This window comes from Apium graveolens, chromosome 4, assembly GCF_009905375.1.
Source record: "Apium graveolens cultivar Ventura chromosome 4, ASM990537v1, whole genome shotgun sequence".
NCBI classification, from domain to species: domain Eukaryota; kingdom Viridiplantae; phylum Streptophyta; class Magnoliopsida; order Apiales; family Apiaceae; genus Apium; species Apium graveolens.
This window is the reverse complement of record NC_133650.1, coordinates 302,059,609-302,076,201: the sequence shown is the minus strand read 5'-3', so window position 1 is coordinate 302,076,201 and position 16,593 is coordinate 302,059,609. Positions and strand designations below refer to the sequence as shown.

Genomic DNA, 16,593 nt, shown 5'->3' with positions numbered 1-16,593 from the left:
AATTTTTTAAAACTATTGTAAAAAATAAAAAACATATTTCTAATTTTTTATAATATATTAAAACTTTTAAGTTCTATATAAGACTTTATTCAAATTTTACAGACTTTATTCATAACTTATGATTTTCCGAGTTTTGAAAGTATTTTTTTAAGAAAAACAAATAAAATTTGAAGTAGATGGACATCGCTGACTAAGATTCTGATTTTTTTAAATCAAGGTTAAATTCGAGCTTTTATGGTTTCATTTATGTGATTAGGATTTTATTAATAAATACGTCGTGTCTATGTTACTACAAGTTGAGCCGAATTTTTTCTCGGTCACACTTTTTCTCAGTTTGAATTAAACATATCTTTTGAATTCTTTACATTTTTAGCACGAATTACTATTTAGTATTTAAAATTACATTTATTGTTGGAATGCGATATTAGGTAAATTATTTAATATTTTGCACGCGAAAATTTCAAACTAACGAATAATTGGTTTAATTTTATTTTACAAGAGTGTTGAATTATCGATATTTATACCCTAGATCCGCATGGGCCAAAATCTTAAAGGTGAGAGATCAAAAATTAAAAAAAAAAATATTAACTTCAAAAAGCAAATATGAATATTTCAAAAAAAAATATGAATACGAGATACGTTGTTTTTTCATTAATTGTTAAGTAAATGACAAAAAGTAGGTTCGATCTAAAAAGTGTTTGTCATAATTATATGAAAAATGTAATTAAATTCATCGTTGAATTTGCTCGTAGTGAAAGTCAAAGTTATATACCTTTTTTCGAAAATCTTTTTACTGATTAAACTATGAAAAATTAACCGAAATATTCTTTAGGAAAAAATTATACACAATCATCAGTATATGTTATTATTATTGGTATAAAGTAAACTTGACTTAATTTTTCTTCCTTTTTAATAAAAAAGATTAAATATATGTTGTTTTATTTTTCTTCAAAAAATAAAACATATTCAATCTTTTTTAGAAAATTAAAATATATGTATCAAAAGAATATATTTATAGGATTAAAGTAATATCTCATATATTTATAACAAAAAAAAATAGTATCACAGATATTTTTCTTTTCAGCCGTTTTTTATCAAAATGCACTAGTACACAGGTCTCACTTGGACCCTCACCCTACCACAATACCTATATATACCCCAGCTCACTTCTCTATCTCTAGGAGCTCATTTAATTTCTTTCTGTATCATCAGCTCTTTAATCATTCATTCTTTATTTTAATTGTTTTAAAAATCTCCTTTGTTGTTTGTTTTAATGGCAGCCTCAGACCCTTTTAGTCTTGAAAACCTGCTTTGTACTGATAGTCTGCATTTTGATGACCTTGAGGCCATTGATGATCTTAACCATCTTATAGATTCTAATAATCTCGTGGACAATGGATCAGAGCCGTTAATTGGTCTTATTCCAATGCAGAGTGATCAAGTTGTGTGTTCTTTGTTTGACAAAGAAAAAGATTTTCTCCCAGCTAGTGATTATTAGAAAGATTGGCTAATGAGGAACTTGAATTATGTGATATTAGAAGAAGCTGTTGATTGGATGTATAAGGTTGTCTTTGTGTCTTTCTTGAGTTTTGTTGTTTTTTTAAATTGAGTAAGGACATTCTTCGATTTTTGTTAAATTTTTTGTGTTGAGAGAAAAAAGTGGTGGATTTTATACCCCTTTAGTCACCATTGTTGTTTGATAAATGCATTACATGAATTTATAATCTTTATTGCATTTTTGCTTATGCCCTTGTGAATGATGCCTAATTAGAAGTGATGCCAATGTGGAATTTCTGATTCGGGTTTTTGTGTTTTTTATTAATAGGCTCATGGGCATTTTTGTTCTGGAGCGCCGACTATTTGCTTAGCGATTAATTACTTGAATCGCTATCTTTCTGTTTATGAACATCTAGTAAGTCTATGAAATTAATTAAAGTCAATGCTTTTAGCGTAATTTAGTTTTTCTGTGTGTATTAACATGCTAAATTGCTAATTGTCTCTTCTTTATATGCATTGCATAGGTTGAAAAATTTTGGAGTGTTCAATTGGTAGCTGTGGCCTGCTTATTGTTAGCAGCAAAATTGGAAGATGTTGGAGTGCCATCTACTGTTGATTTGCAGGCAAGCGAAATTCTTCTAAAGATTATGACATGCCTGTATCGTGTGTGCATGTGATGTTTATGCTAGCTGTGGCCTGTGTGACATACTCTGCTTTAATTTAATGATCAAAGCTTGGTCCGAATCTTTGATAGTTATAAGAAGATGTCATTTTTTTTAATTCAGGTGGCAGATCCTAGCTTTATTTTTGAATATCAGTCATTAAAATCGATGGAGCTTAATGTGTTGGCCAGCTTGAAATGGAGGATGTATGCTTGTACTCCGTTTTCGTATATAGATTTCTTCATTAGAAAGCTCAAAAGTGAAGATATGATTCCATCAGAGTCTCTGATGTATGGATCATTGATCTATAAATCATGCCAGTTCATAGTGAACACAATGAAAGGTCTCACAGTTAAAATATTAAAATAAAGTTTCTTAACTGATTTTGGTACTATGATGTTCCAAGTGTTTGATACAGATTTTGGTGGAATAAAATGCAGGTGTTGATTTCCTAGAATTTAGGCCCTTGGAAATCTCAGCTGCTGTTGCAATCTGTGTTACGAGAGAAACACAGGAATCAGAGATTGACAAGGCAATATCTGGTGTCATGCATTTTGAGAAGGTAAACAATTGCGGTGTCCACTGTAATAAAAGACAGGACAAACCTTCTTGTATTTTTCTTAAACATATGATTTGTTGGACTTTGCAGGATAGGCTGCTGAAGTGTGTTCAAATGATTGAAGATTTGACAGAGATAGCAGCGAGTACTGATCTACCTGATGGTACTGTATCAGTAGCAGCTCGAGCAGGGTCCGGGAGTCCTGTTGGGGTGTTGGATGCAGCATTCTTGAGCTATAGAATCTACGGGAGAACAGTTGTTTCAGATCCTAGTTCATCAAACGCTGCTAATCAAGATCCGAAAAGGAGAAGGCTTGATTGATCATTTCAAGAGATCAAGTCATTTAATATGGACCTCTGATGCATTACTCAAGTCCCAACAGTTTCGATTGAATCGTGGTTTTGGTGTGGCTGGCTTCATGCAAGTGCCCGCATAGAAATATATAAACACAGATGACAGAATAGGAGTTACATGTTAGGATATGAATAGGATTGTTAGTTATTCTTTTTATTTCTTAGTTGTGATTCAGACAATTGTTTTAATGTTTTACGGAAGCATTTTGCTATAAACTGAGTGGTCTTTTGAATATTACTTCTATTTGATCTATAAGATACTGGAAGTTATATTTAGTTTTTAAGATACTAAAAGTTATGAAAAAAATTATTTCATATAGATTGTGTTATTCAAACCATATTTTGGAATATATATCAAAATTTAAAATAATTAACCCTTTTGAAGCTTACATTGTTGTGTTAGATCAAAAAATTCTTTCTTAACCTAACATAAAAGAAAATATTGGAATCCGAATCTAGATATCATTAATATTTTTAGATAATATTATAATTCGTTTTCTAAATAAATATTTATATTTATTATTAAATTTACTTATATTTTTTGAATAAAGAGCAGATATTAGTATTTCAAATTTTTTGAAATTAAATTAAATAATTAATTTACTTATGCACTCCTCTTCCGAAAAATTCACTTCAACGTATTTTTTGAAGTATAAATTTTTTATCTTAAAATTTAAATTTATATAAATAGTCCTTGAAATAGAAAAACAATTAAAACATATTAATATAATTTTTTCATAACAAAAATATTTTAAACAATTAAACTAAATACCATGATTTTAAATTTTATACATATATATATATATTATCATATATGTTCAATTTTGTATTGAGATATTACTAGACATTGATATTTGTATTCTATTTTTTAAAATACATATGAATATTATTCAAAAATGAGAATAGGAATATTAAACAGATATTAAATATTTCATTGCACAGAAATGCACAAAAAATTCTATTAATTTCTTTCGAAAGTTATTGAAACGAGTATTTTTGAAAATTGAACCTGTATAGGCCAGTTTTCTCAAAATATGAGCCCACGCGTGACCTGAAACATATTTCTTCCATTATATATATATATATATATATATATATATATATATATATATATCCCTCTCATTTGTTTAAACATTCTTTTGTTGGATGTCATTTACAATTGTTTATATTTCAAAAAAATTCAAAAATAATAAAAAATTTATAGTATGAAAGGTAACCACATACACTACTTCTCTCACTATAGCGACTTTATACATATAATATTAATCGGTCTCCCTGCTTTACTCACTTTTTAAACTTTCATCCACTACTTTATTGATATATGTTAGTGGCTTACATATCGGAAAATAATAAATATTTTAAATTGTAAGAGATTGTATTTTGGACACTACAAATTATATTTCGAAGAGTAGAAAGAAATAGGCTAAATATCAGGAAAAAAAAGATATTCTTTTATTTTTTTTTTATTTAACAATTTCCAAGAAAAACTCGTACAAACATATATATCTTATAAAAATAATTATTAACTTTCAACTCTAACAATTGTTATTAAGAATGAATTTAATATAGAAAAAATCAGATCTTGTCAGGATTTTTTAAAAAGCCTAGAATTTAATCTAGGCCGAAAGCTTTTATTCTGATTTTTTAAAATCTGGGTTTTTCTAACTCTGAAATTTTTATCTGAATTTTTCGGGTTCGAGCATGACCGAATTTTCAAGAATTAAAAATGACTCGTTTAACGCTTGTGGGGCCGAGTTTTTTTCCGGATCAGAATTTTTCCGGATCTGATCGGATCGAATTTTGGGTTTCGGACATTTTAAAATCTTTACCGTGAGCTTATTTTTAAAATTGTTTGCCATGATTGGTAGGACTAAAATCTTTTATAGTTAAAATTTTTAAAGGTAAGTACATAATTAAATAATTTTTCGTGAAATGATGTCAAATTTCGATATATTTAAAAGAATTGGTAAGTTCACAAACTCAACAAAAAAGAATCGATAAACTAGTTCAATTTAACTCGTTTATTAAATAAAGTTGAATGAAACATAATTTTTGAGATTGATAATTTTAACTCCGATTAACCCACCAACAAGAAAAAGTTTCACCATATTCGATAATGCAAAACCAAACTCTGATACTTGCAACCGTTTGAGTGATGATGTCAAAAAGAGTTTGAAATTGGATATTTTTAAGTTTAAATTAAGCAAGCTCAAATTTTTGAAATACTTATTTAGTCGAAACACTTGTTTAACAGACGGGTAGAGTTAAGTTTACTTCTGAGTTAAACAAGCCAAGTTTCTCGTGAACTAAATAATTATAAAACTTAACTAAAATTCAGTTTATAAATAATAATAAAAAATTCGGAAAAAAAATTCATCTATTAATTTTACATGAATTTGAGTTCGAGTTAGAATCGAGCCGAGTTCTCAAATTCGAGTCGAGTTCTAGTCACACTTGGTATGCACTCATTGTGACTCATTTTAACTAAATAAATGTAAATGTATAGACCGACTTGTATAGAAGTTCGAGTCAAGTTGAGTTCAGTTAAAAGAGTTCGAGTTCGAGGTGCTCGCAAGTTCGAGTTAGAGGTGCTTGCGAGCAGCCTTGCCGGACACGAATTACAGTCTATAGCCCCAATTTGAAGCCCTTTAGTGGTCATGTGTGTATAATAGAATAATTTGTATGAGTCTTGGAGCAAGGCATCTCTTGCAGAATAGTCCCTCCGCTACCTTGCCCCCAATGACTACAATCTCGTCCCTGCCCAATACTGCATTACCTCCGTTACCAGCCATGCCTACGCTACCCAAGGTCGCATTTCCACCTCTTCCCGCTATTTCGATGCCTACGATCCCAGCTTTGCCAAGCGCACAGGTTCCATCTATGCCAATCCCCACGATGCCGACCCTCCCAAAACTAACACTACCTCATCTTCCTTCCATCCCTACTTCTAAACCAACTACTATGCATGCAATTCCTTCAATTCCTTTCTTCTCACCACCACCATCCAATTAACTAGGCTTCACCTGAGAAGATTTAATTGATCTTTTTTCCTCAAGAAATATGTACTACATATATTAGCATTTTTTTTGAATTTCTTGTATCACTCTGTCTCATATGTGAAGTTTGGAATTTGTATTGTAGATTCATTAAAATTTATTTACGATAAATGTTTACATTCTTATATGCACATACATAATGTTTTTAGCTTTACTCCAAGATTAGCATGCATAGACATCCCTAAATGTTGGAACCACGGGAACATTGAGTTCACACTACAAGAGGAAGGGGTTTTGCGATAGAATAAATACAAAGAATCTGTCGCAATTGACCGACTTTGTGATGGAAAAAAACTGTCATAAATACATGTGTCATAAGTTCTTATTCTGTCGTACTATCTTATTCAGTCGCAAGTTATTTGTGGGTCTCATACTAAATAAAAACAATCATTAAAAAAAGAAAAAAACACAAAGTGCGACGAAATCAGTCATAATTGTTTTCAAATTTGTGGCGTAATTCGTCATAACTATTCCCAGAATTACGACATTATCCATCGCATAATTTTTAGAATTGTGACACAATCCGTCATAAAATTGCACAGAAATTATGACGAAATCCATCATATAGTCCCCTTTTTTGTGACAGGTACCAACATAAATATGCCCAGTAAGTACGCTCATATGCCTACGGTAGCGACGAAATCCGACCTAAAATTCTCAAATAAGCTCAGTACTACGACGGAATTCATCGTTTTAATCACATGTTGTGAAAGATTTCGTGGCTAGTTTATAGTATACCTATGTTTTTACCATTGTCCTCAAATTGTGTAATTGAACCAGTGATTCATTCACAGATTTCTCAACACATACAAACTAATAACTCATACAAAATATTATAAGACGTTTAGAAAAATTAATCAAGTAGTCAAACCCATATTAAGCATCAGGAAAAAAGAGAAACATCCCAAATCCGACAAACATATGTCGCACAGTTATAAGACAGACATATGTCGCATAGTTATAAGACAAGCATATGTCACACTTAAGGCATATGTCACAGAGTTATAGCAAATGAAAGCATAATTCTGCCTAAACCCATTAGTCAGCTAATATCCAAAAGAAGGCATAAGTCGCCCCCAAGCTGCAAAAGTTAGCCACTAAACTAATATATTCGAAGTTAACATAAACTAGCCCTATAACTGGAACCCAACTGGTATGTCAATCTCCAAACTGATCCAGATCCCGTTAGAGTTACCACTTCAACTACAACTTTGACGTGGAGAACGTGATTGATTTCCATTATCATCTTCATCAGAATGATACTCAGTCTCACGAGCGATCCCCTTACCCTGCAATATTAAAAAAAGTTATATAAATTTGATTTCCTCAAACACCCAACAGAATTAGACATAAAGTAAACTTTACACTAAGGATGACCAGGATGTGAAATGATAAATGATAAAGTGAAAGACTGTTACGAAGTTACCAACTATATTGTTCTGATAGTAGTTAGGATATAAAATAAAAAAGTTGCATAAATATATATACACAATTCAACATGTGTCTAATATTTGTAATTAACTTATCTCGCACTAAAATTTATAACAGACCAACTTAATTAAGAATAAGAATTAGAGTATAATAGATTTCGATCACAATACACCTAACTGAAATATTAACTTGAGGCATTCTATATAAATATTATAGAGTAATTGATGTTCTAAATACGGTCTGAACCATACTTGAGGCTGCTAGACTTGCCCATAAATAACAAGATGGCAGAAAGGGTGAAAGTGATTAGTAGCTACAGCCTATAGATTGTCCAGGGTCCACGAATATGACCTGGCCAGTTTTGGTGCTATTTTATATAATTTATCTCCTTTGACAAATTTCAGTTTACTAACATATTATGTCGTACCTCAGTAAACCAAAATATTTGAACATAAGTCACTAGTAGCTTGACAACTAAAATTGGTGACTCTTACCCCACAATTACCGATTTTTATTTATCTCTCAATTTGGTGCATCTCGTCTTACCCAAGTTACTAGTTTCTAGATAACTTAAAATAGTGACTCTCATTTAATTGTCTTTTTTTTTGCTTTTTCTGAATAATATTAGAACAATAAACAAAATATAATGTTTACGAAATGATTGGACCACAATATACCTTTTGCAGTTTCTAGTAGCAGGGTTACTTTTCTAGACATCATTTAACACTGACACCATCGCCTGCACAAGTTCCCTCATAGTTGTCGATTGGGTGGTCCGATGGCAGGTCACTTAATCTCGCCACCACAGACTGTGCCAAAATATTGACTTGCTCTAGTGCGAGGTTAAATTAATCAGAATGTGTACGTGCAAATGCTACAATGCGGTCCACTTCTTGCATGACAAGATTGTCTGTCATGTGCTCAACAAAAAATCTTCCAGTGGAAGCACCTGACTCATCATCAACATATCGTCGACGACTCCTTTTACCAGATTCAGGAGAAAGAGCTACACGGGCACACACAAACAAATACATATATATAAGTAGATTAGAAAAAAATGACATAATGAACGATATAAATAGAATGATAAGAATACAAATGCAGTGCATATTATATAATTAATAAACATACGTATAAGTTTGGAAGCACTCGTGCGTGGAATATCGATGATGGCATTTTTTCGAACACCCACAACTTCTACCCATGTATCAATTGGTGCTTCCAAAGGATTCTCGTTGTGCTCTCCAATAGTGTTCCTAGATGCATGTGTAAAAAATTACAAACAATAAAATGTAAAGTCAAATTAAACTGGAAATAAAAAAGGCATTATCTGTAAACAAAATTCCTAAAATGAAAAAAAAAATAAAACCATAAAAAAAGAGTTCAGATTAATGCTAAATAAAAAAAACAAGGAACATATGATTTTATAAAGCATAAAGGTTGAATTTTTAGCCTGCCAAATACCAAATATTACCCATGTGTACATATACAATTTTATAGACAAATACGTTTTTAAAATAAACTGTCAGAACGAGGTTTAAAACTAAAAATATAAGAAACCGAAGCACGGAACAATATAAAAACGTACCACTAATAAACGAACAACCTCCGATGTGAATTCCTTATTCTCCTTATCCTTGGTGTGCAAGTGAACAAAGAGGTCAATTAATTTTGGTTCCATGCAAGTTTTTTCTTCTATATCCTATCGAGTACAAATGCAAGATGAAAGCATATACAAAATAAATTCACTGTAGATATCTTAATGTAATATTAAATTAACAAGTTTAAATGTAAGTTGTCATACCCAACCACGACGCTAAAAGGAAGTGGCACCGGAAGTGTGAGGAATTTTTTGACATTCTCTCGTTTTTTTTTAGCAGCATCTGATTTTTTCTGAAATTTGGGTGAATTCCAATTATCAAGCAATGATCATCTTGATACATGTTTGCTCGTTACACAAAGTTTTGTGCATATTTCTGTGCATATGCCTATTAACAGTCTCATGGGCATCATTTTTTGTCCCATATTTTGGGTCAAAGGTAGAGTAGGCCTGCACAAAAGAGCCAAATAAGAGATGCATATAGATAATAAACATACAATAGTAATAGGAAATAAAACAAGTTAGATGTAATAATTATAAATATTTTTATAATTATTTAATTAACAATATATTGTTATATGAAATTAATTTATAATGTAATCATTTCACTCAACTTCTTCTTCTCTAACTTGCTACATCTCGCAATATTTGATGCACAACCATCTGGCATTTTTAGACTACTAATCCATGTATAAACTTGAAGTTGCTGCTCTCAAGAAAGTGTATGGTGCTTGGGCTTTTTTTTCCCTCAGCATCCATAACTCTTCTCTAATACCAAATGCTTTGAAATCTTTTCTTGCATTATTAGTATTCTTGGACTTTTTTACTACCCATTATTGTGTGAAAGAAATTATCAAAGACATTCTTCTCAGCATGCATGACATCAATGCAATGACGTAGACGTAGCGAGTCCCAATATGAAAGCTCAAATAAAATGGAGCAATGTGTAAAATTTTGAGTCACACCAAATCCATCAGCCCTAGACTTTGCATAACCTTTCCCATGTGGTCGAAAAGCAATTTGCACACATTTATTACGAACTTGCCATCCTATTTGCCGCGTATGATGATGGCCCAGTCTTCTAAATTTCTTTATTGTTTCCCAGAAACTAGATTGAGGAAGTTGTGAGGCCCTGGCATTCCTCATACAAACTAGACAAGCTAGTTTTCCTTTTGTTGACCAACCGCTCAATATTGCCAATACCAGGAAGTCATTGACTGTCCACAGCAGTGCTGCTCTCAAATTAAAATTAGTTTGTCATATGTTTGTACACCAACACTCTACAACTGTCTCAGCTCATCAATAAGTGGTCTCAAGTAGACATTGATGTCTCTAATGGGATCTTTATCCCCGGGTATGAGTAGTGTCTTGAACAAGAATGGATCCTTCATGCACAAAGAAGGCGGGAGATTGTACACAAACATAATAACGGGCCATGCTGATTAAGTCCTGGAAGATTTGTTACTATAGGGAGAGAATCCATCTGCAGCAAGCCCAAGTCTAATATTTCGAATATCATGCGAAACATATGGATAATTCATGTCAAAACTTTTCCACTCTTCCCCGTCCGCTGGGTGTGTCATAATCCCCTCAGTAACCTCTCTATTCTTGTGATACCTCATACTCTCATCAATACGAGATGACATGTACAATCGTTGCAACCGCGATGTAAGTGGAAAATATCTCAAAATCTTCCTCGGAATGTATTTTTTCCTTCCCTCTCTAGCCAGGAAATAGTGCCTACGACATCACCCCTTTAACATCGGTTAGAAATGTCACCGATGTTAAAAGCAGTTTTAACATCGGTCGCTTTAAAAACCGATGTTAAAGGTGTTGTAAGACATCAGTATCTTTATCAACCGATGTCTATAATCATTTTTAAAAAATAGTTGGGGTATTATAAATTACATATTTAAATAAGATTTTAAGAAATTCAGTACTATACGGTGATATTCATCTTGAATTGTAAAATATTATTTAAAGTTTAGACATATTTAATTTATATTTTAAAATATTTTCTTATGTATAATACAAATATACTCATTTTGAATTTGAATATGATCCATTACATTTTATAAATTTTAAAGAATTTTGATATATTAATTAATATTTTTTACTATAAAAAATTAAATTCGGCTAAAATCAAGAAATTTTCAATTTTTTGCATCATGTGGGGGATTGTTGAAATTAATATTATTATTTATTACAATATTTGTTTGCTTCAAAACAAAACTAATCTTTTTAATTGTGAGTCTTTTTATTTAAGACTTTTCACTTGTATGACCTTTTGTTTTTGAGACAGTTACCTTCCTTCATCTCCGCATCATCATTATTTGTGACCTATGACCTTCTAACTATCTTGGAGTTATAAATTTTCACTCTTATAAAAGGAGATCTATACCTCTCTTTTTAGATAGACAACCAAAAATCGTATTCTCATACTATATACACATACTTTGGGCAATGATCAAAAGGTGTGGTCTATGTGTCTCCCTGTACTAAAGCAGTGAAGCGGATGTTGTGTAATGCTGGAAGTTGATTGTCATGAGTCTGTGTGTACGTAGCAGGGAAAATTCAACTTTAGCACAGTAATTAATTTCACGCCACGAATTTTTATTCAGATAAGTAATCCTAATTTATATTTGTTATCATAGATTCTTTCGTTATTATTACTTTTATCATTCGATAAAGAATGTTTATGATATTGATCACATGAATAAGAGTTTTAGCTTTATACTTCTTAATATATAAGGTCGAGATCTCGAACATATTGATTTTTTGAACATTTAAAAAATATTTTATCTATTTGTTAATTTATAAACTCTGACTTAGGCATTATTTTGTTTTCTCATATAAATGTTAAGTTAGTATAATTTGTTTAATATTTGGTCTACCGTTGTGACTCAATAACGTTTTCTAATTTTCTAAAGTTGAACTTGTGTTTGTTAAACGGATTTATACCAATATATCGAGATTGAGTTGCAATGAATATTATTTTGTTAAGACGATTTATATGATATCAATAATATGATAGTTTAAATAATATGCTTGTTTGATAATATGCCCGAGAAGGGTTGGACATCTTGCTAGAATTACGCTCTTAACTTGAGTGTGTAGTTTTTGACTTTTATTTATTTATATGTCATCTTTTTACGATACACTTGCAATATATATTTTAAAGTTATATGTGATTTTTCGGTATATTCAGACATGCTTGATTAAATATTTGAGGCGTAGTATTGAAAATTTCGTGGCTCTATTTTTTTAAGGAGTAGTAGTGAACAAAAACTGTTAATGATGTATATAATAGTATATTAGTCTTGTATTTGTTCACAATATTGTGATGTATTGCACAAACTTCATGCTTATTTGATTTTTAAATGAGAATATATATGCTAGACAGTTACATGAGTAATATATCTTGTAAATAATAATAAAAATGTTAAAAATATATATATCTTTTTTGTGGTAAGATAATAAGAGTATGAGATTTTTAATCAAAATTTATTTTTTTTTTGAGTTTATAATTTTGATGACCAGTTTATTCACTGTGGGGGTTGACAAATATGTCAATATTAGTTAATTGAGCAATCATTTTCGTGTCTCATGTAATAGTCATTTGCGTTAGATGGACGATTGAGATGCTTGAACATGAATTTTTTTTAAATAATAAATACATGAAAGACTAGTGTATTCTTGAGGGAGTAATGTAAGGAACATTATACATGATTGGTTTCTCATCACTCTAATTATGTAGAAAAATCTTATGAATTTATACTACTTGTCATTATTGCAGCAAGTATCTCCTGTGTGGTGTGTGACCTAAATTTTACTAAATAAATATAAAGGCATTTTTTTATAAATTTTATCATGTCAAATTTATTGTGTTTTCATGAATTAATGTGACATAAAATTGATGGTTGATATATATCAGGATGAATACTTTGATATTAAAAAGCTACCACATAATGAGGTTACGTGTTTTATAACTCTCCAATTAGTTTGAAAGTTTTTTCCTTCTGTAAAGTAAGTTGCTACTTGAGAATGAGAAGAATAGTTCGTTAATATTTATATTTTTCACTTTGTAGATGCATCTACAATATAATAACTTTGTTAATCAGAATGACCGAGTTACATGCATATTGTTGGAGAGAAATTATATTTATAATTGATCGCAAGCACTAAGAATATACTTAAAGAAAAGAGTTAGGCCATGTGAATTGAGGTTGATAATAGTCTATGTTTATTAGAAAGAGAATATAGACACCTAAGGCATGTCATACTGTGTAAATTTGATATGTAGTAATGTGATATCACTCGAGTATGTAAAGTTAAAGGGGAATATTGCAGATCCTCTTTACAAAGGTCTTTGTCAAATATTGTTGCTAGAGTTGGCATGAAACACGTTTAAACCCTATCTTGGAGTAAATTGTGTTAAATCACAAAAGTGCTCATTATGACTTTGGATGGTGCTAAGAGTTAGCACAATTGGAATGGTTATAAAGCCTATGTAGAGTGAATTGTGATGGATATCCATCTTAGAAATTTCAATGGGTCAAACTAAATCATAAAAGAACTCATGTTTTACTACCACCATTCCAATTTAATGAAAAAGTGTAGTATTTTTTTGTTGTCATATGTGTTAGGTTGAGTTAATGCTCTTAATAAGTTCATAGCCTTGTAATAGGTGGTTTAAGACAATACAAACTTGATGAACTTACCTATATGAATATGTGAGCTACGCCCAACTCCTTATGAGATCCTGTAGGCTAAGGACTCTGGAGCATTCATAAATATCCAGCTAAAAATGTGGGGCATTTTATAACACAAATTGTTAAAGGCATTATCAAGGTTAATGTCATGCAAGAACACCTTTTTATATGAGAAAGGTTTTAGTGCGCATATATATCTTCACTAACTGCCAAGAAAGGTTCAAGAATTTTTATTTTCACCTAATATTGTTGTATGACATATATGTTTGCACGGGGTATCAATTCAAGTCCACAAGATATTAATACTTACAAAACTGATTATCCGTTGTCCATAAAACTTCTCCTATTACACAAACTACATTTTCTTTTGCATCATGTGAGGGATTGTTAGAATTAATATTATCATTTATTTCAATATTTGTTTGCTTCGAAAGAAAACTAATCTTTTTAAATGTGAGTGTTTTTATTTAAGACTTTTCACTTGTATGACCTTTTGTTTTTTAGACATTTCTCTTTAAGACCTTCTAGATTTCATCTCCCCCTCATCATTATTTGAGACCTATGACCTTCTTACTATCTTGGAGTTACAAATTTTCATTCCTATAAAAGGAGATCGATACCTCTCTTTTTTGATAGACAAACAAAAATTATATTCTCATACTATACACACATACTTTGGGTAATGATCAAAAGGTGTTGTCTATATGTCTCCCTGTACTACACCAATGAGGCGGATGTCGTGTAACGCTGTAGGTTGATTGTCATGAGTTCGTGTGTACATAGTGGGGCAAATTCAACTTTAGCGCAGTGATTAATTTCATGCCACGACTTTTATTCAGATAAATAATCCTAATTTTTATTTGTTATCATCGATTCTTTCGTTATTATTACTTTTATCATTCGATGAAGAATGTTTATGATATTGACCACATGAATAAGAGTTTTAGCTTTATACTTCTTAAGATATAAGGTCGAGATCTCGAACATATTGATTTTTTGAACATTTAAAAAATATTTTATCTTTTTGTTAATTTATAATCTCCGACTTTGGCATTATTTTTCTTTCTCGTATAAATGTTAAGTTTGTATAATCTGTTTAATATTTGGTCTACCATTGTGACTCAATAACCTTTTCTAACAATACTAAGTGATTTTGTTAATTTAACTATTTTGTTGGAAAATTACCACCACTAATAGATGTATGACATATTTTGATCAGTTTTTTAAAAATATTGTTTAAATTTAAAATTAAAGAGTAATGTTTATAACAGTCTTGGCATACTTTCTTCACAATTATAAAATTAATTTTTAAAAATATTGTAAAAAATAAAAAACATATTTCTAATTTTTTATAATATATTAAAATTTTTAAGTTCTATATAAGACTTTATTCAAATTTTACAGACTTTATTCATAACTTATGATTTTTCGAGTTTTAAAAGTATTTTTTTTAAGAAAAACAAATAAAATTTGAAGTAGATGGACATCGCTGACTAAGATTCTGATTTTTTTAAATCAAGGTTAAATTCGAGCTTTTATGGTTTCATTTATGTGATTAGGATTTTATTAATAAATACGTCGTGTGTATGTTACTACAAGTTGAGCCGAGTTTTTTCTCGGTCACACTTTTTCTCAGTTGAATTAAACATATCTTTTGAATTCTTTACATTTTTAGCACGAATTACTATATTTAGTATTTAAATTTACATTTATTGTTGGAATGCGATATTAGGTAAATTATTTTAATATTTTGCACGCGAAAATTTCAATCTAACGAATCATTGGTTTAATTTTATTTATACAAGAGTGTTGAATTATCGATATTTATACCTTAGATCCGCATGGGCCAAATCTTAAAGTCAGAGATCAAAAATTAAAAAAAATATATTAAACTTCAAAAAGCAAATATGAATATTTCAAAAAAAATATGAATACGAGATACCTTATTTTTTCATAAATTGTTAAGTAAATGACAAAAAAGTAGGTTCGATCTAAAAAGTGTTTGTCATAATTATATGAAAGTGTAATTAAATTCATCGTTGAATTTGCTCGTAGTGAAAGTCAAATTATATACCTTTTTCGAAAATCCTTTTAATGATAAACTATGAAAATTAACCGAAATATTTCTTTAGAAAAAAATTATACACAATCATCAGTATATGTTATTATTATTAGTATAAATCAAACTTGACTTAGTTTTCTTCCTTTTTAATAAAAAAGATTAAATATATGTTGTTTTATTTTTCTTCAAAAAATAAAACATATTCAATCTTTTTTTAGAAAATTAAAATATATGTATCAAAAGAATATATTTATAGGATTAAAGTAATATCTCATATATTTATAACAAAAAAAAATAGTATCACAAATATTTTTCTTTTCAGTCGTTTTTTATCAAAATGCACTAGTACACAGGTCTCACTTGGACCCTCACCCTACCACAATACCTATATATACCCCAGCTCACTTCTCTATCTCTCGGAGCTCATTTAATTTCGGATGAAGGACAAATTTAGCCTATTTTTACAGAAAATTGAGAAAAATAACCAATTTCTGAAAAGTTGGTCAACTTTAGCCGATGGGATACCAACTGTGGAGTATCCACTTTATACAAAATACCCAACTGGCAGTGGAGTATCCCATATATGAAATACCCAACTACCAGTGGAGTATCTTATACAAATTGGGATACCCAACTGACAGTGGAGTATTCAATCGGCCAA

General features: G+C 30.3%; 1 protein-coding gene across 1 annotated transcript; it reads left to right on the top strand.

Annotated features, from left to right (window-relative positions):
- Positions 1-1,273: 1,273 nt before the first annotated feature.
- LOC141719967 (cyclin-D2-1-like) lies at positions 1,274-3,039 on the top strand. The gene is made up of 6 exons (XM_074522325.1): positions 1,274-1,441; positions 1,826-1,912; positions 2,022-2,120; positions 2,283-2,502; positions 2,600-2,721; positions 2,809-3,039. The coding sequence occupies exons 1-6, from the start codon at positions 1,274-1,276 to the stop codon at positions 3,037-3,039; spliced, it is 927 nt and encodes a 308-aa protein (XP_074378426.1).
- The last annotated feature ends 13,554 nt before the right edge of the window (positions 3,040-16,593 follow it).

What these genes read in the sequence shown, in the direction of transcription:
- LOC141719967 (XM_074522325.1), top strand. Translation starts at nt 1,274, where the DNA reads ATGGCAGCCTCAGACCCTTTTAGTCTTGAAAACCTGCTTTGTACTGAT. An exon ending in TTCCAATGCAGAGTGATCAA is followed by an intron (nt 1,442 to 1,825) that starts GTTGTGTGTTCT and finishes TTTTATTAATAG; the next exon opens with GCTCATGGGCATTTTTGTTC. An exon ending in TTTCTGTTTATGAACATCTA is followed by an intron (nt 1,913 to 2,021) that starts GTAAGTCTATGA and finishes TGCATTGCATAG; the next exon opens with GTTGAAAAATTTTGGAGTGT.